The 19,834-nt window shown below is 47.2% G+C and overlaps 1 protein-coding gene across 1 annotated transcript in view; it reads right to left on the bottom strand.

Moving 5' to 3' along the window:
• Positions 1–9,004: 9,004 nt before the first annotated feature.
• The window catches only part of ANAPC5 (anaphase promoting complex subunit 5), a 79,501-nt gene continuing 68,671 nt past the window's right edge, over positions 9,005–19,834 (bottom strand). The window contains exon 17 of the mRNA XM_077461982.1: positions 9,005–10,283. Coding sequence (XP_077318108.1) covers positions 10,072–10,283 — 212 coding nt within the window. The 3' untranslated portion in view covers positions 9,005–10,071. The remainder of the gene's footprint in view (positions 10,284–19,834) is intronic.

Raw genomic sequence — 19,834 nt, 5'->3', positions numbered from 1 at the left:
GTCACCTGCCACACATTGCGGATTGTCACTTGCCACGTTGCCTGCCACACATTGCGGATTGCCACTTGCCACGTAGCCTGCCACACATTGCGGATTGTCACTTGCCACGTCACCTGCCACACATTGCGGATTGCCACGTCACCTGCCACACATTGCGGATTGTCACTTGCCACGTCACCTGCCACACATTGCGGATTGTCACTTGCCACGTCACCTGCCACACATTGCGGATTGTCACTTGCCACGTCACCTGCCACACATTGCGGATTGCCACTTGCCACGTAGTCTGCCACACATTGTGGATTGCCACGTAGTCTGCCACACATTGCGGATTGCCACTTGCCACGTAGCCTGCCACACACTGCGGATTGTCACCTACTGGTGGTCTTTTGTTGGGTCCCAGAGTGAAGATAGGCAGCAGAGAGATGATGCAATCTCTCTGCTGCACACAGCTTCCTACACAGTGAGGGTGGAACTGGAGGGATGCAGGGCAGTGAGAGATGATGTCATCTCCCTGCTCCCCTGCCTGCTGGCTTCCTGATTGGCCAGCAGCCCTCCTAAGCCGCCCAGCTGCCCCCCCCCTCACCCGTCCACTCAGCGCGGGTACCCGCGGAACCGACCGCGATTGGACCCGCGGAACCGGCCGCGGGTACCCTCGGAACCGGCCGCGATTGGACCCGCGGAACCGGCCGCGATTGGACCCGCGGAACCGGCCGCGATTGGACCCGCGGAACCGGCCGCGATTGGACCCACAGAACCGGCCCGCGGGTACCCGCGGAACCGGCCGCGATTGGACCCGCGGAACCGGCCGTGCTGTCATTAGCTGGCGGTATTCTCGGAGGGGGCAATTGACCCGTTGCCCCCCCCCTGGATCCGCCCCTGGCATAGGGGAGTGCTGTCTTCTGGGGGGAACAGAGGATCAGGTAAGAAACTTTGACCGTCCCTAGACAGAAATGAGCAGTTTTAAGCTACCTCTACCTTAAAAATATAAAAGAACATATTTCTTCACAGGAGCCTGCAAAGATTTGCATGGTGATCATCGGATCAAAGGTGCAATGCCAGGCTCCTCCAGCTCTCTGTCTGTACCAAGGTATGAGCTTTCAGTTGGAGAGCTGGAACAAGTGTCAATGGACTACAAGTGCGGTTATCACAACCACACTTGTATTCCATTGAGAGCCACAAGTCTGCCCTCCACGGTTGCAGATAGGATTGTAGGTTATTCATTTACAGATCTCTGAACGAGTGATGCGGCTGTGCAGGCAGCAACAGCAGGGAACCACATAGCTGCACCAAATTCAAAAGTAACAGCGACTGCAGGGGAGAAGAACCCCCGTCGGCTGTCACAGGAGGGGCCCATTTGCAACGTGTTACACAATAACCCCTAAATATAGATGTAACAAGATACAAAAGATGGCGTTAGCCTTAGGTAGGCCATACATGGGTCGAATTTCGAAAATATTATCTAAGAATTTTTGTTTGTATTTCGCACCAATAGTGGGCTGCAGCAACAGCCGATTTTCCTGCGGCAATCAAATTTGAATAATCGAACATGGAAATTTTTTCAAAAACAAACGATTTTCTAATCAATGATGAGAGAATCGTGCGAGAAATGTAATAGAAAAAGAAATGCGCATGTGCAAGAAAAGAAAATTCCCGGAAAGAAAAGAAGATTCCCAGCCACGAAAATTATTTTCTGTAGCAACATGAGGTGAAATTGAAGGCTTGGTTGGCCGAATTTCAAAATAATTGGTGGCACCATCAGATCACAAAATGCATGAATTTTCTGATTTTCAAAAGAAAATTCTTTCGAAATTCAACCACGTATGGCTAGCCACACAGCGAAAGAAAGGAGTTTTCGTTTTACTGGAGTCGGGCTTAATTATTAAAAGTGGAACTTCACTCTCTTAATTAACATTGACTATTTTTATTCCTCATGGTGCTAAAGTAAGTCATATTGACTTGTTTTAAACTTTGTTTTACATTTCTATAGTTGCTTAATGGTTTCCAGTCTCAGGCAAATGATGTCATACATTCCAGGAGTCTTCAGAAGGGAAGGAGGGGTTTTCTCAGCTAAGCACACCCTCCTGCATGCCTAAGCTAAGGGCTGATGGATTCCAGGAAGTAAAATGTCGTAAGGATCATCCGCTCTTACTCAAGATGAGTAAGAAATGATCAGGGACATTTTTACAAAGTGTTTTCTCAAAATATAAATATTCTTGCAAAATAAAGCATGGAGACATGGATGAATGGAAAGTTTGCTCGGAATATTAAAAATGAATTAGTGTTTTTAGTTTGTAGTGCTCAGATGCAGTGTAGTTCTGCTTTAAGTATGAGCTCTTAACACAAAATGATTATTATACAATGATATATCATTTTTTTTTTTATATCAGTATTTTATAATAGTTGACAATACAACAGTGTATTTATGCATTAGTGGAATATGTGCTTTGTGTCTTACTATGCAGTAAAAGGAGTTATGCCTGAGGTTACTGCCTTTATTACGGTGCCCCCCTCCCCCAAAAACTGTAAAGCATCAGACAAGCACAACCCAATCTGATAAAAGAAGCAAGCATTCTGTGTTATTAAATGATAAATCACATTACTCTGTGCTAATCCCTGGGACTGCCAGATGTTATGTTTAGTTGATTAATTGTAATGCCATTTGTGCCAGTCTGGAATTACTTGATCATCAGAAAACATCAGGTCCACTTATGTAAAATGCCTTAACAGGAAGCATATATAAAAAAATACTAAATCATTTACAAAACAAAACTATAAAAAAAAGTGTAAAATTCACATTTGTCATATAACTCATCTAAAATTGTATTCATTGCATTACCTGTTATGCTGTTTTTTCTGGGTTTTCAGTATTAGGATTTAAAAAAATGGCTTCAGATGACACCAGAGTTTGTACCCTCTAATGCAAACTGCCTTTGTATGAAGAGACCGAAGAGACAGGGCTCTGCTGCAGTATGAACACACTTCCCAAATACATTTCATAAGGTTCGTTAAGAAAAAAAGAAGGGCTCTCTAGACCTATAAATAAACCCGTATCTGTCCCTAGATGCAGTGACTTCATTAGCTCATTTCTTTTCAGGCTTTTTTAGATCACCATCATTAGGTTTGTTTCAGGCTTTTTTTTCCTTTATAATATCACCTGGTGTAATCTGGTCCTGTCCCTGGGTGGCTGTGCTCACTTCTTCACGGTATCTATGGGAAGAAGCCATAGTTCAAGAAAAAGACAACTTCTCCTGCGCTCTGGTGTCTCGGTCTTCAACGTGTGATACCGACAGTTTGAGATGGTAGTGTTAAAAAGGTCTTGCAGCCCTCCTTAGAATATTGGGTATTCAAATACTGGAGAAAAGCAAAACAAAAAGGGAAGGCGCACTGACCTAGTGCATTACCATAAAAAGAGCTTTATTGAAAACAGAACATATAGCAAAATGGCTACTCACAAACGAGTATTGATAAAAGGCATAATCAATACAATTGGATCCATCGCACCGAACATCGACACATCCAGATCTGATGTCAGATAGATTGATTGATGAATACCCCAACGTTGGGGTATTCATCAATCAATCTATCTGACATCAGATCTGGATGTGTCGATGTTCGGTGCGATGGATCCAATTGTATTGATTATGCCTTTTATCAATACTCGTTTGTGAGTAGCCATTTTGCTATATGTTCTGTTTTCAATAAAGCTCTTTTTATAGTAATGCAATAGTAATGCACTAGGTCAGTGCGCCTTCCCTTTTTGTTTTGCTTTTCAAGAAGCCATAGCTGCCACACAGGCTGCCATTTAAAAACATGTCTTCCTTTCTTGCATGTCCATTACATGAAGAAGAGGTGGTTATTGTATTAGTAGTCTACAAAAAAAAAAAAAAGATGATGATTTTCTGTATGTTCTAAAATGTTTTCAGCCTGAAAAAAGAAAACTAACGCAGCCACCACATCTAAGGACTGGTAACCTGCAATATATTACATTTTTGTTCTAGAGTTTTAGTTAACCATTTGCAGCCTGCCCTATAGGCAAATGACAGCTGCAAAGTGGTTTCAAAATCCTGACCGGACGTCATAGGACGTCGTCAGGATTTTGAGCCGCTGACGCGAGTAGAGGAGATCCCAGTGGCTGCTCCTCTGACGGGGGGGGGGGTCTGTGCTGATCGATTATCAGCACAGCCCCCCCGAGGATGCCCACACTGGACCACCAGGGACGCCACCAGACCACCAGGGATGCCCAGCACCAGGTATGCCACCCTAGACCACCAGGGATGCCAGTCAGTGCCCACAATGGATGCCAATTAGTGCCCACAATGGATGCCAATCAGTGCCCACAATGGGCATCACTGATTGGCATGCATTGTTTGGCACTGATTGGCATCCATCAATACAGAACAATACAATACAATGTTGCCTATCAGTGCCCATCCACGCCACCTATCAGTGCCCATCCATGCCCATCTGTGCCGCCTATCCATGCCCATCTGTGTCGCCTATCCATGCCCATTCATACCGCCTATCCATGCCAATTCGTGCCAGCTATCAGTGCCAATTTGTGCCACCCATCAGTGCCTCATATCAGTGTCCATCAATTCCACCTAATCAGTGCCACTTCATTGGTGCCACCTCAAAAGCTCAAAATTGGTCTGGGCAGGAAGGTGTTTAAGTACCCAGTATTGAAGTGGTTAAACCAGATATTTTCAAATGTTTTTACCACCAAGAAAACCTTTGGAAAACAATACAGCTCGCCAGAAACTTCTGAAATGATTTTCAGATATACAACTCATGGTACATTCATTCGTAGAAGGCATACTACACAGTCTATGAATGAAAAGCAGGCGTGCGATTGATCAGTCTGAACCCTCCATTTAGAGATCCAGGTTCAGAGAAGGATTTCACCCAATAAGAGAATCATCAGCAACAAGGGACACATTCTAAGCTATGTCCCTTGTACGGATTTTTCTGGCACTTAGGCTTTAAAAGCATGACAAAAAAAAGCTTTTTTTTTTGTATAGACAGAGTAATTACATCTGTCGGGTTTATAATGCTGTATGTGCAGAAGATTCACCCTCTGTCCTATGTACCATTACTGAGAATGATAGTAAAAGAAAGTCCCAACTTTTGGGTTGTCACTAGAAAAGGAATAGATAGGAAATCCTCCAATGGGGACAATAGTTCTGGTAACAACCAGAGAATCCCTGACTTTGGTGGGGGGTTGATTTCCTCTCATTTCCTGTTTGGCTATGGGACAGGAATTGAAGAGACATCTCCCAAATGAGTCACAGGTGGCAAACAAAACCAGACAGGGCTGAATGTATGAGAAAGTCATACAATCCCTTGGAATGATGGTTCTTGGGAACCTCAGGCCACACCACCCAGAATAAAACCAGACAGGGGTTATAACCCTACCCTATTCAAAATAGAAAAAAAAAAAAAAAGTTTGTGCAGGTAGTTATAGGGAGAGGTGCTCAGAGAGAACATAATGGATGCAGAGCCCTCACTTTCATTATATAGTAATCACAAACCCGATTACCCACTTCACAGGATTGCTCACTTGCCCCACAGCGATAACCATCCAGCTCCACTCTTTCAGGTTGAGCATTATAGTGTGTGGCGAGAGCAGCTGCATCCTTGCTGTAAGCTTCACCCACTTGGTGTCCCTGCTTCCTTGTTACTTTCTCTGCTAGGTCAACCTCCTGGGGAGGGGTTGGGGGGAGTCACTGTTTCCCCTGCTTCTGTTTCGGTCTCTCTAATCACTTTTTCCGTGATCCCTCGCGTCACCCTGTTCTGCCACCTCCAATGGTAGAACCCTGAATAAGAAACCCAGAGCTATACTTATAAGTACCTCTTTGCATAGCTTCCACAGCACATGTCCAGGCCACCTACTAATCAGTTTTCTGCAGAGAGGGAGCCGTTTCTGGTATACAGTACTGCTGAAAAAAAAAAAAGGTGTATTCCTGGTAACTTTGAAACTTTTTCAGGCACTTTTGCATTTGTAGCAAGCGCCAGGAGTCAGTTTCCTGGGCCGGGCAAAGGGGGAGGAGAGCAGATTTGCAGGAATAAAAAATGGTTTACAGTAGCTCCCATTAGATTCTGTAGGACCAAAAACATCCTAATGTGCTCAGAAAAGTTCATGTCGATTTTTGAGCATGGGACATAGAGTAAGGCGACTAAAATTACAAATGTGAACAGGGCTAATTGGAAAGAATGGGATTCTGCATGTTGAGCATAGTGAAACCAGCAGAAACACACTCAAGCATACATGGGGCTAAATTAAACATGGTGTTATTATAATAATGCTGAGCTCTAAAATGTCACAGCACAACATGAATCAAACAGGTTTTTGTGCTTTTTTTGGTGCATTAACCCTGCAACTGCATAGGGAAGCCCGTTCACCTGGCTGGGCTTTCCTACAGGCAACAAACGCTCCAAAGTAGCTCAATTACCTTAGCGTGTGTTGTACATGGCATCCAGCATTGCTCTGGTTTCTTCTTGCTAGAAGCCACCATTTTTATGAAGCTCAGAGCAATCATTTCCTTATTGGAAACTTTCCCCTTTTCCTTAGTCTCAAAAACTATATGTCACTTTCTGCAATTAAAATATGTACATTTTCAGTCTTGATTGTATGTTTTGGCTCAGATAGAGAGGAAGGCTGACAGAAGCTTTAAAGTGCTGGATGCAGTATTAAACCCAAAAAGCAAACATGTTGCAGCTTACCAATTCTTAGATGTGATTGCTGTATGTGTTTCCCTTTTAGGCTCTTTTCTGTCTCTAAATTTTATATTGCTATTTTAACTTATGTTTTTTGGTGAGAAAGGGTCCTCAAATGAACCAACAAGCCCTCAAATGGCCAGTGTCATAACTGCTACTATGTGCAGCACCATGGCAACTGCAGATCAGACAGATGGCTGCTTTCTTGGCTGTAAAAGACAGGAAGATTTAATTCTTCTCCAAATTGGTGGATTTATTTGCTTCAACCATTTCCCAAAACCATTACTTTCAATGTATGTCGAACAATAACTGTCACAGTTGCTTGTGGTCTCAACTGAATTGTCAACCCATCAAATGGCTGGTGTCATAACTGATCACCTGTGTAGCACCATGGCAACTGCAGATCAAACAGGCAGATTCCTTGGCTGTAAATAATAGGAGTTTTTAATTCTGCTTTAAGTATGCAACATGAGGTTTTTAAATCGGCTTGAAAATGGCTCCGCAAACATTGCTGAGAAGATGAAATGACCAGTAAAATCAAAGTACTGTATGTGAGCCCTGGCCATGCTCTATTACAGGGGTGCTCAACGTTGGAGCCCTTTCTTTTAAGAGTAGCTTTACTCAAGCAAAATTGAGACAGTAATCATCTAGGATGTTCCGCTAGGTAGTGGTTTGCAAGGACAAACCAGCTAAATATGGCAGTTTCAAACAAGCATCCTCTGACACTTGGAAGGGGAATGTGTGTCTTCATGCAGTGTCTGTACTGTGTTAAAGATGTTTGGGATTACACCCCTCACCAATCTTATGTGCGAAGACACAACGGATATTCCAAATGCTGGTTCAGGCTCCTGGCAATGTTGTAAGGCACCGGTCCACCTCATGTCGGCCTATCAGGATGGCTCGTAGCTAAACTGGCTAGGTGACCAGACAGCAGCCGACCAAACACCTAGATCAGTATTGCGATCTCTGAAGCAATGTGGATCTTCTCCGTTGGGCTGCCAAGCTAGGTCCCTGGGCTGAACTATGGCGAACCAAGTTGTTGTCACTGTTCTTGGCTCCCCTCAGCCACCCTCTCTCCTCAGTATCCTGTCAGCACTCTCACGGTAGTCTTGGGAAAAGTGTGGCTCTCTCAGGTCAAGTTCCGCCCACACAATCCTGTCACCTCACCTCACATCTCTCAGTTGCTAATAGACAGTAGACATGGCTCTCTCTCCCTCCCTCTCCCTGGGTCCCAAATGTGGCACAGCAAAGGGGGTTTTTGTGGCTTAGTCTCAATCTCTCTGCGAGCCCCCTCAGCCTCCCTTCCACTCTCTTCTCACACTCTCACCTCCCTTTTTCCCCGGGCTCAAACTTATACCTTCTCTTCTCACCACAGGGCATGCTGGGGCTGTAGTTTTCTGCCCATTAAATAATATGGGCTGCATGGTCTCTGGGACTAAAACACATCTCCACCATGGGGTATTACACCCCCCCGCCCCCAAATGTAAATTAATCTTTACTGTCCTAAGCCTCTTATAAAGGCTGTTTTCACACCGATACACTGCAATTAACCCACACCGCTTTCCTGTGGGTTAGCTGCGCCTTGTCATAGATTTCTATTATATTTTGCAGGTGTGGTGCACTTTCTGAAAGCACACTATAACTCCTGCATTCAGTTTCAAGTCCAGGGCCAAATCAAGGTCTCCGAGGGTCAACTCCAAGGTCTCCTAGGGTCAACTCCAAGGTCTCCTAGGGTCAACTCCAAGGTCTCCGAGGGTCAACTCCAAGGTCTCCGAGGGTCAACTCCAAGGTCTCCGAGGGTCAACTCCAAGGTCTCCGAGGGTCAACTCCAAGGTCTCCGAGGGTCAAATCCAAGGTCTCCGAGGGTCAAATCCAAGGTCTCCGAGGGTCAAATCCAAGGTCTCCGAGTGCCAAATCCAAGGGCTCCGAGGGCCAAATCCAAGGGCTCCGAGGGCCACAGGTTGAGCCCCCATGCTCTATTTGCATGTTGTAACCACTGGTTGCTCTGCTGACATCTGTCAATCATTTATACACGCATGCGTAATGTCATTCATAGTATACTCAGAAGCAACAGGGGAATCACAGTCATACCAATTCCTATTTGTACTAACCCAACTTTGTCCTATCTTAATATTATACTAATGTTTTATCTAACCCAATCTTTCTTCCTCCCTGAAATGCAGGGTAACTTAAGAAGGGAATCTGCAGTCTTAAAACTGAAAACCAAACACTACAGATCTTCTGATGTGACACTTTATGTAACACAGAAAACATATGAATACAACAGTAATGCAAAAATAATTTAATTACAAAACAGTGTTCAACAGAATATGCATACAGGTACACACTGATATTTACAATACACTACAAACCATTTGTGATCAGGGTGGAATTAGGATGGTACCTAAAAGCAGTCAGAAGTATATCTTCACACATGGATTACTTTTCAGAGGGCAGAAGACCAGAGGCTGCTAGGCATTTAGGAGAGGATATTGACTTGAATGTGTTTTTTTTTCAGCCAAAGGATTTCCTACTGAAATAGATGGGTAACAGTAGAGCCCGCCAAACACAAACATGCTATATATTTTTTGCCGCACTACAAAGCAAAGCAAAGTATTGCAGGCACAGCAATTTGTGTCTGCCATTGCAGCATGGGTGGTAAAAATGCAGATCAGTTGGTCAAAAAGGTCTCTACCTAGAACTGTATAGGAGGTGGACAACAGCAGGGAAACCGAAAAGTAAATCGTGTACAAGTAGTCTCCAAACATTACTACAGAGTAGATATATACACACACGCGCGTACGTGTGTTGGACAGAACTTACCATTTCTAGTGTGTGTAAGGAAAGATAATGCAAAGCTTTTCTTCATGCCAGATAACCCAAGCACTGTTGTTTAGCTAAAGAGACAGCAGAGCAGTGTATACTTTGAGGCTTATTTTGCCCAAAACCTCAGGCTCAGCTTATAGGGGATGAGTCAGTACTCTGGTTAATTACTGAGGTCTGTAAACAGGGGGCTTCTTTCAGCACAGCTGAAAAGGTTACGATGCCAGTGAGTGAAAAGGAGACTAGAGCTCTATCTGCTGGCTGGCTAGAAGAAGTACATAATATAAAATAGAACATTACAAATAACTGGGGGCAGCCAGCCATGGGCAAAAAAAAAAATAGTATACAAAGCCAACCATTTTTAACCTCTAATGTGTTTATGATCATTTTACCAAATGGTAGGCTTGCTAGTCTGTTTTACTTTCTGTGAGAGACTCTTCTGTATACTCTTGGTCACCTGTGACATACAAGCAATGTGACATCAGGTGCATGGCAAAGTTCTGAACATCTTCGAGCTAGCAAGCAAACCTTCTATAGGCGAAGCAACAATGAAACTCCATGAGATGGAAGTTCCTGATGTATCTGTCGGAAAAGCATGGAGCATTTATTCCTCTCTTGGATTCTTCCTAAGCTGTTGTACAGTCTGGCTTGCAAGTATAGAATGTCCCGAATCTGTTCCTTGCAGTCAACCATTCCAAAATAAGTTTTAGCTTCATTCAAATTTAAAATAGCCGATTCCAGGGCTGTGTAAAATGGTGACAAAAACAAATAGAGAAGATTAAACACACAACATTTGCAGAAACAATTAAGCTAGGTTCACACTGATGTGGGTGCAAATAGCGCAGGGCCATTTTTCCTGCATTGTCCACAGGTACAGCAACCTATTCAAATAAATAGGTTGTTGTGCCTGTGAAAATGTGAGGAGCAGCACATGTATAGGTGTGAACCTATTGTATGAGGCAATTTCTGCCCTTCCAGTTATGATCCCCATTAAACCCAACTGAACCTTCAGTTTCAACTAGCTAAAAACATTCCAGGTTAATTAATAATTCTTTCTTCAGAATTCAGCCTCAGCCAGTAGAAAAGCCAGTACCCCAAGACAGCATGTGCAAAGAAGGATCCTCACTATGTGGAAGCAGGATTCTCCCTGCAGAAGTCCAACATGCCCCCTTCTTAGTCAGATCTATAGTTCAGCAATCCACAATTCTCATGCTTCCTGCTGGATTTTTTTTTTTTTTTTTATTTCAGGTACTTATATAGCACCATCAATTTACGCAGTGCTTTACATATATATTGTACTTTCACATCAGTCCCTGCCCTCAATGAGCTTACAAGCTAAGGTCCCTAACAGACATTCATACATACTATAGTATCTGATTAACCTACCAGCATGTCTTTGGAGTGTGGGAGGAAACCGAGGTACCCGGAGGAAACCCACACAGGCACAGAACGTGCAAACTCCAGGCAGATGGTGTCATGGTTGGGATTTGAACCAGTGACCCTTTTTGCTGCTAGGTTAAAGTGCTAACCACTACACCACTGTGTGAAGAAGCAGTCATCTCCTTCCTGAGGCCTGAATAACAGGGGAGTTTTAGACCTCAGGGAGGAGATGACTGCTTCTTCACAAGGATCTTTCTCTTCAGTGTGCTGACAGGGGACAGGCTTTTTTTTACTCTGGTTGTGGCTGTTTTAGAAAGATGAGATTATGTTGATTGCATTGCCTAAGGTGGCAAGCAGACACCTAAATATGGGTGTGCCACATCATATGTAAGCTATAAATGCTAAATAAAGGAATAATGGACTTTATAGGCACATATAAAAAAGTATACATTTTAAAAATTCACATAAAAGTACATACATATACAACACAATATTGTATATTGTATAATATGGGATACACAGTGTTCAATCACAGGAGGTGACACTATAGAAATACTTCCTGTGTGGTAATATGAAGAAAATGCCCACACTGACGTAGCGTCCCTCTTCATAAATCCCACAGTCCTCATAGATTAAAAAGAATTGCTCGCTCGACATGTTTCGCAACCTGCTGTCAGGAGCTTCAGTAATTCTATCTGGAGAGATATACTCAAGTTAAAATACAGTACAACTTTAACATATGAACATACAGATGTGTGCATGTACATACATCTGTATCACCATGTATCACCATGTTAAAGTTGTGCTGTATTTTAAAGTGGTTGTACACCCTGTACAATAACTTTTACCTACAAGTAAGCCTATATTAATACTTACCTGTAGGTGCTGGTAAAGGACGATATTTTTATATAATGATTTGGTGTTTTTAAATACAAAAATTTTTCTTTTGTCAACTAGTTGGTACAAGTCTAATGTGAAATGTAAATGTAAAAGCTGCCTAGCGATGTACGCGGGGAGAGCGCATCTACCATCCATGGACAGATTACTATTAGAAGGCACTATGGTTTTCGGTGTGGGGTGGAATTTTGCCGGCCCCTGGGCTGACTGACACTTGGGGGAGTGGCCTCGGGGTAAGGTGAATATCGTCCTTAATATAGTGGGGGAGGTATTTTTTTTTAACAGAAAAGTTTTTATTGATTAAAGCAAAGCATCGTTACAACTTATGCACAGTTCTCAATACAGTCATATTCAACAGAGTTCGAACCTCAATCCTAGTTTATTACAAGTGAGGGGAGAAGGAAGGTGTTACAATTAGACAGTAAGAGAGCGGGCACTCAACCATGGATCCCAGATGCCGCCAAATTTCTTGGGACATCTCCGTCCCATATATGTAAGCTTATAGAGTGGCAGCACCGAGTCCACCATCGAGTGCCACTGGAAAACTGTAGGGGGAGACGACTGCTTCCACATCTGCAGGAGTACCTTTCTGGCATAAAAACAGAGATAGAACAGTAGGAGACTCCTATGAGTAGTCTGAACGACATTATCCATGATGCCAAGGAGAAGCACCTTAGGATCCATGGGCACTGAGAGACCAGTGACAGCATTGATATCCACAAGTATTTGTTGCCAATACCCCTGAATGATTGAGCACTCCCAGGTGACGTGATAGAATGTACCAGCCGCCTGCTGACACTTAGGGCAAAGTTCGGACTGGGTGGGATAAATCCTAGCCAAACGTTGGGGGGTGTAGTAGGCTCTGTGTAAAAATTTTAGCTGAATGAACCTATCTCTTGCGGAGATTACCCTAGGGAGGTAATTTTGAATGGCTGAGTCCCACTCCTCCTCAGAGAGGGACGGGATGTCCCCCCTCCAGACTAGAAATAAGGGCGAATCCCCACCCGGGCGCTCACAGGTGAGGCGTAGATATATAGAAGAGAGAATCCTGTCCACCCCACGGGAGGCAAGAAACCTCTCCACCCCGTGAGGCTCAACCAGGACCCTCCCGGGGAATTGGGCCTGCGAGGCATGTTTCAGCTGGAGGTACCGAAACAACATCCAGGAGGGAAGATCATAGGCCTCCCTGAGGTCTGGAAAGGGAATGAGAGTCCCATTAGGCATGATATGTGCAAGGTTAATGATTCCAAACCTGGACCATAGGCCAGAGTCTGGAATAGAGATAAAATGTTGAAGTTTGGGGTTGCCCCATAGCGGTGTATGAGGGGAAACAGAGTCAGCAGCCTTAACAGTGGCAGCGACTCTGTCCCAAACTTGGATGGTAGTTCGCATCGGGATCGTTACATGGGGACTAGACTTAGGTCCCCGATAAACCAACCCCGCCAAAGCTGTGTGTGAGCCCAGAATCGCCGCCTCCAACGTAACCGCCGGGTTAGATTTAGGCTGAGTGAACCACCAGCGAACTGTGACTAACACCGCCGCCCAATAGTACCGCCGGAAATAGGGTAGCGACAGTCCCCCCAAGGACAATGGCATCTGCAACTTGGCCCTAGAGATCCTCGGAACCCTACCACCCCATACAAAGGAGGAAACCACCCCGTCCAACTTGCGGAAGAAAGTGCTAGGGATCGGGACGGGAGTATTACGGAACGCGTATAAAAATTTAGGGAGAAACGTCATTTTAAGTAAATTAACCCTTCCCACCGGTGTCAAGGGCAGCGTCTTCCAGATTTGACATTTCGCTATTAAGGCACTCAGGACTGGGTATAAGTTATCCGCCAGGAAATGGGAGAGGTCTCTGGAGATCTCAATCCCCAGGTATCGGAAACGGGAGACCATCTGTAGTGAGGACGAGGAGGGCGGGGGGGGGGGTGTAGAATCGGAGAGCAAAAACAAACTGGATTTACCCCAGTTGATCCTGACCCCCGAGAATCTACCGTATTCGTCAATTATGGATAAGGCCGACGTAAGTGAGTCCGAGGTATCCCCGAGGTACAATAAAGCGTCGTCCGCATAAAGCGAGACCCGCTCCAACAGGGGGTCCACCCTCAACCCCCCCACCCCCTCCGCAGAACGTAGGAGAATCCCGGAGTCCCGGAGACAGGGGGCAGCCCTGCCTAGTGCCCCTACAGAGACGAATAGGGGAAGAAATGACACCACCCGTGCGTATGCGGGCCCTAGGGGAGGCATACAGTTGTTGTATCCAGGCCACAAATTTAGGACCAAACCCAAAGCGGTCGAGGACCTGCCAGAGAAAGCCCCACTCCACGGAGTCGAAGGCCTTCTCCGCGTCCAGAGAGGCCACCGCTCCCGCACCTTCCCCCCTCCCCACCCACGCTATATTCGTGAAAAGGCGTCGCAAATTAATATTGGTGCCTTTCCCGGGCATGAAACCAGTTTGATCCCCATTGATTAGAGCCAATATTACCGTGTTCAGCCTACCAGCCAGTATCTTCGCCAGTATCTTAGCATCAACGTTTAACAAAGATATCGGCCTGTAGGATGAAAACAGCTCCGGGTCTTTCCCTGGCTTTGGTATTAACACAATGACAGCCTCCGAGAAGGAGTCGGGAAGTACATTCATCTCCAAGGCCTTGGTGAGGTTAGCATGGTAATAAGGGACCACCACTTCTATATTAGCTCTGTAAAACTCAGAGGGGAGTCCATCAGGACCTGGAGTCTTCCCCGCCTGAAGGGACTTAATTGCCCGCTGAACCTCAAGTACAGAAATAGGGCTCTCCAGGGCCAACGCAGCCTCTCGAGTCAGGGCAGGGAAAGCCACCCGGTCCAGAAAGGAGGTCAATTCCCCCTGGGAATACACAGCCTTGGATTCATACAGGTGGGTATAATACTGCTCAAACCTAGCGTTAATTTGAGTGGGGTCAGAAAGGAGAGAACCATCAACCTCTCTAATGTTAGCTATGCAGGGGCTACCCGTCCGCTCCGCCGCCAGCCAAGCCAGCAACCTCCCCGGCTGTTCGCCTTGCTCAAAAATCCTTTGCGTCTGGGAGAGGAGGAAGCGACGGCAGGAAGCGGTGCAGAGTAACGCCAGCTCCCTATATGCGGTGAGCATATCCCCATGGGAACTCGGGCTAGGGGAGCGGGCGTAACGGTCTTCTAGGGTTATTGCTTTACGCTCTGCTTCCGATAGCGTCAGTCGCGAGGCCTTTCGGACCTGAGCAATGTTAAACTGGTACCTGCCCCTGGCATAGGCTTTAAATGCATCCCAGACCGAGGCCGGCGATGCCGAGCCATCGTTATGAGTCCAATAGTCTCCCAGCTCCGACAACATCAGCGGGGCTACCTGTTCATCTGTGATCCAGTACCTGGAGAGTCTCCAGAGCCCCATCCCCGCCACCGAGTCTGTCCGGATAGTCAGCATCACCGAGGCATGATCGGAGATACCCCGCGGCAGGATGGAGACCTCGGAGACCCTCTGCAACAGAGGAGTACTCGCATAGATCAAGTCTATGCGCGACAAAGTGGCATGCGTAGCTGAATTACACGTAAATTGCTTGGCTACAGGGTGTTTCCACCTCCACAAATCGTGCAATCCGAATGTTGCAGCCCATCTGGCCAGACCCACGTCCACCACCCTCCCGGCCGCGAGCCTGTCGACACTTGGATCCGGGGGTATGTTGAAATCCCCAGCGAGAACCACGTTAGTGACTGGGTAGCCAGCCACTATAGCAAGGATCTTCCGGAGTATCGAGAGGTCCGCCGGCGGTGGCACATAAAGTCCAACCACCATCATTTCCACCCCGTCACATAGTGCATGTAGAATAACATATTGGCCATCAGGGTCCAAGTGCAAGTTCAACAATTGAAAAGAGAGCGTCTTATGCACCAAAACACTGACCCCCCTAGAATGAGAGGAGAAAGTGGAGTGGTAGTAAGAGCCTACCCAGGGCTTCTTAAGCGATAGGATACGAGAACCCGTAAGGTGTGTCTCCTGTAAGATACAGATGTGCGGGAGATACTTCTTCAGGTAAGTAAAAACCAGGGATCGTTTAATTTTGGAGTTCATCCCCCGCACATTCCAGGAGATCAACCTTAGGGGGGCCATAGTAAAGAAAACAAGAACATTACAGTCCCAGCCCCGACTCCCCCTCCCCTCCCCCACAGCCCAAGACTGAAATAGAGAAGCAGAACTCCAAACCAGGAGCTGGAGAGCTCCTGCATGTTACGGTGCAGCGAGAAAAGTGCATACAATCTACCCAAAACATAAAACCAAGTATTAAACCCATTGAAACCAACCAACCCCCCCTCCCCCCACCCCACGCTACCCCCCCAACTTGGGTGCGTTTGAAATCCCAAAAAACACATAAGTCTCAGTCCCTGGGGAGCAATGTACCAAGAGAACGTCTAGAAGGCACAGTAAAAGTCACTCACGATCAATCCGCCAATGCAGAGTCAGGTGGATAAACAGTCCATATTATCAACCTCCCTGCGGATAGGGAGTCACCCGGACAGACAGGTCCGGGGGCACAGTTCTTGAGATTACCGGAATGTGGGAAAAAAAAGGGGCAAGCATTCTCCCGCCAATCGCACACCGCAATAACCCACAAGCAGCAAAGCATTAAAGTCCCCCTACTCCATCCCCAAGGACAGGCAATGAGTGCATAGCCAACCATAAGTAATGTTCCATGTCCCACAGGCTGATCGAAAAGGGATGGGGAAAGGGGAAGGCAAAAAGGTAAACTGGTAAAAAAGAGAAAATAAAAAAATGAGGGGGGGACCACAGACAGGGATAGGGGAACCCCAGAGCCAGTAGCAGGACAGTCCTCTGAAGCAGGGTGGAATGAGCAGCGCAGGTCTGTCAGGCTGGCACTTACCGAACCGATGAGTCCACTTGGGCAGATGGTGGTCTCCCGTACGTGTCCGACTTACAACCCCTGATAGAGCAGACAGGTGGCTGAGAGTGCGGAGTGGTAAGAGAGCCTGTGATATGGCTCCAGGAGCAGGAACTTGCAGGAAGCTTCCGGCAGCAGGTGTGTAGATAGGACACAGGCAAACTGGGTACAGAACAGGAGCAGAGCAGGCAAGTCCGGGTGCAGGCAGGGTACGGCAACAGGCGGGCGGCAGAGGCACAGAAGGAGCAGGCAAAAGAGAGGTCAAACAGGCCGAGGTCAGATGCAGGCAGAGGTCGGCGGTGTCAAGGGAAAGCCGGGTCGTCAGGAGATAAGCAACAGGAACACAGGATACGAGCAACGGGACAGGAACCGAGAAGCTGTTGATCAGGCAGCACCTGGGAGATGTCAGTGGCAGACCTAAATAGGCCGTTTGGCGCCAAGCACCACGCACACGCCGACGCGCACGGGTGTGCGCGCCCCCGAACGCCGGCAGACACACCAGCGGTACCCGAAGTGCCCACCACAGCACGCTGACGCGCACCAGCGCCAGCAGGGGCACGTGAGGGGACACACCGACGCGCACCAGCGCCCACAGGAGCGCGCAACACCGCACGCACAGGAACACGCACCCCAGCACGCACCGCAGGACATCGGCGCGCACCAACACGGGCAGCACCGCGACCAACCAGGTAAGGACCCTGACAGTGCCCCCTCCCTAAGGGCAGACTCCGGCTGCCCAGGTGAGCCGATCTGGAAACCTGACGGTTCTTGAAGGCCCGCAAAAGTTCCTGAGCATGTAGATTGTCCTCGGGTTCCCAGGAGTTGTCCTCAGGTCCATAACCCTTCCACTTGATGAGGTACTGGGTTACATTACCCCTCTTCCTGCAATCAAGGATTGCTTCAACCTCAAACTCCTCTTCATTGTTCACTATAACGGGTTCGGGTGGGTCGGTGGTGCGGTCAGCAAAGGGATTTGGGGTAACGGGCTTCAGTAAGGTCACGTGAAAGACCGGGTGCACTCTAAAAGAGTCAGGCAGGTTAAGTTCATATGCCACTTCGTTTATCTTCCTTTTTACAGAAAAGGGGCCCATGAATTTAGGGCCTAACTTCTTGGAAGGACAGGCCATCTTAAGGTTGACTGTAGATAACCATACTTGGCTGCCGGGAGCCAGAACGAGTTCTCCCCGTCTCCTTTTGTCAAACGCCCGTTTATAGCATTCCTGGGACCGGGCCATGGTTTCCTTTAGGAGTTGGTTGTTTTTAGAAAAGAAGTCCAATGTCTCGGAAACTGCCGGAACAAGGCATTCTGGGACTGAGCTGGGCAAGAAGGCTGGGTGGAAGCCGTAATTGGCAAAGAACGGTGTCTGGTTGATGGCGGAGTGCAAGGAGTTGTTATAAGCAAACTCCGCCATGGGTAGTAGCGAGACCCAGTCATCCTGCGAGAAAGAAGAAAAACAGCGGATGTACTGCTCCAGGGACTGATTGGTTCTCTCCGTTTGTCCGTTTGTCTGGGGGTGATAAGCGGAGGAAAAGGCCAGTTCAATTTCAAGAGACCCGCAGAGCGCTCTCCAAAACCTCGAGGTGAATTGGGCGCCTCGGTCGGAAACAATACTTGCCGGGATCCCATGCAGCCTTACAACTTCTTTGACAAAGATCTTGGCCGTCTCCATAGCCGAGGGAGTGCCCCTCATCGGGAGGAAGTGGGCCATCTTGGACAGCCTATCTACGACAACAAAGATAGTAGAGAACCCCTCGGAAAGGGGGAGTTCCACGATAAAGTCCATTGAAATCATTTTCCACGGTCTCTCAGGGACAGGTAAAGGTTTCAGTAGGCCCCAAGCCCGCGTCCGGCTGTTTTTGTTTCGGGAGCAAGTGCTGCACGAGTCCACATAGTCCTTAAGAAGTTGAGGCCACCAAAAGGTGCGCTGAATCAGTTCGGCAGTCTTCCGGGTACCAAAGTGTCCGGCCATCTTATGGTCGTGGCAGAGTTCCAACACGTTTACCTTCAAGGCTTCAGGGACCACAATCTTGCCTTTATGCCAGAACAACCCCTCACTACAGCTGACCTCGGGGCTCGGGGGCATTCCAACAGAAGCCTGTCTGATCCGGGAGATAAGGTCCCCTTGGAGGAGCAAGAAATTCCCAGAAGGGAGAATAGTATCAGGAGGCCGAGTCTCTTCAGGGATAGAAAACATACGTGACAGGGCATCCGGCTTGACATTCTTAGAACCAGGTCTATAGGTGATATGAAATTGAAACCGGGAAAAAAAAAGAGCCCATCTGGCTTGCCGTGGTCTAAGTCTTTTGGCAGTTCTCAAATATTCCAGGTTTTTGTGGTCGGTGTAAACCAGGATGGGATGTGCAGCACCTTCCAATAGGTAACGCCACTCCTCCAGAGCCGCCTTAATGGCCAGAAGTTCTCGGTCCCCAACATCATAGTTCCTTTCGGATGATGACAGTTTGCGAGAAAAGAACGCCACCGGGAAAAGAAGGGCCTTGGCACCCTGCCGTTGGGATAGCACCGCCCCCACAGCGATTTCCGAAGCATCCACTTCCAGAACGAAGGGTAAGGCTGGGTCCGGATGTTTTAGAATAGAGGCAGAGGTGAACAGCATCTTAAGTTTTTCGAAGGCCAGCTGTGCCTCAGGGGTCCAAGAGAATCGGGTACCCTGCCTGGTCAGTTCGGTGATGGGGGCAATAATCGCAGAGAAACCCCTGATAAATTTCCGGTAGAAGTTGGAAAAACCGACGAAACGTTGTACGCCCTTCCTGTCCACAGGTGCAGGCCAGTCCAGGATGGCAGATACTTTTTGGGGGTCCATCTTGATGCCCTCCACAGATATAACCAGGCCCAGGAATTGGATGGACTGGCGTTCAAACTCGCATTTTTCGAGTTTCGCGTAGAGCCCGTGTACCCTGAGACGAGCTAGCACACTACGGACATGTCTACGATGGTCTTCCAAGGATGAGGAAAAGATTAGGATATCATCCAGGTATGCAATTACGTATAGATCCAGGTAGTCGCGAAAGATGTCGTTGACAAAATGTTGAAAGGTTGCGGGTGCATTACACAGCCCGAAGGGCATGACAAGGTACTCGTAGTG

The sequence above is a fragment of the Lithobates pipiens genome, unplaced genomic scaffold (genome assembly GCF_037356315.1).
Source record: "Lithobates pipiens isolate NorthernLeopardFrog02 unplaced genomic scaffold, aLitPip1_a1.2 Scaffold_3, whole genome shotgun sequence".
NCBI lineage: Eukaryota > Metazoa > Chordata > Amphibia > Anura > Ranidae > Lithobates > Lithobates pipiens.
Note: the sequence above shows the minus strand (reverse complement) of the source record. Positions and strands in the feature narration are given on the sequence as shown.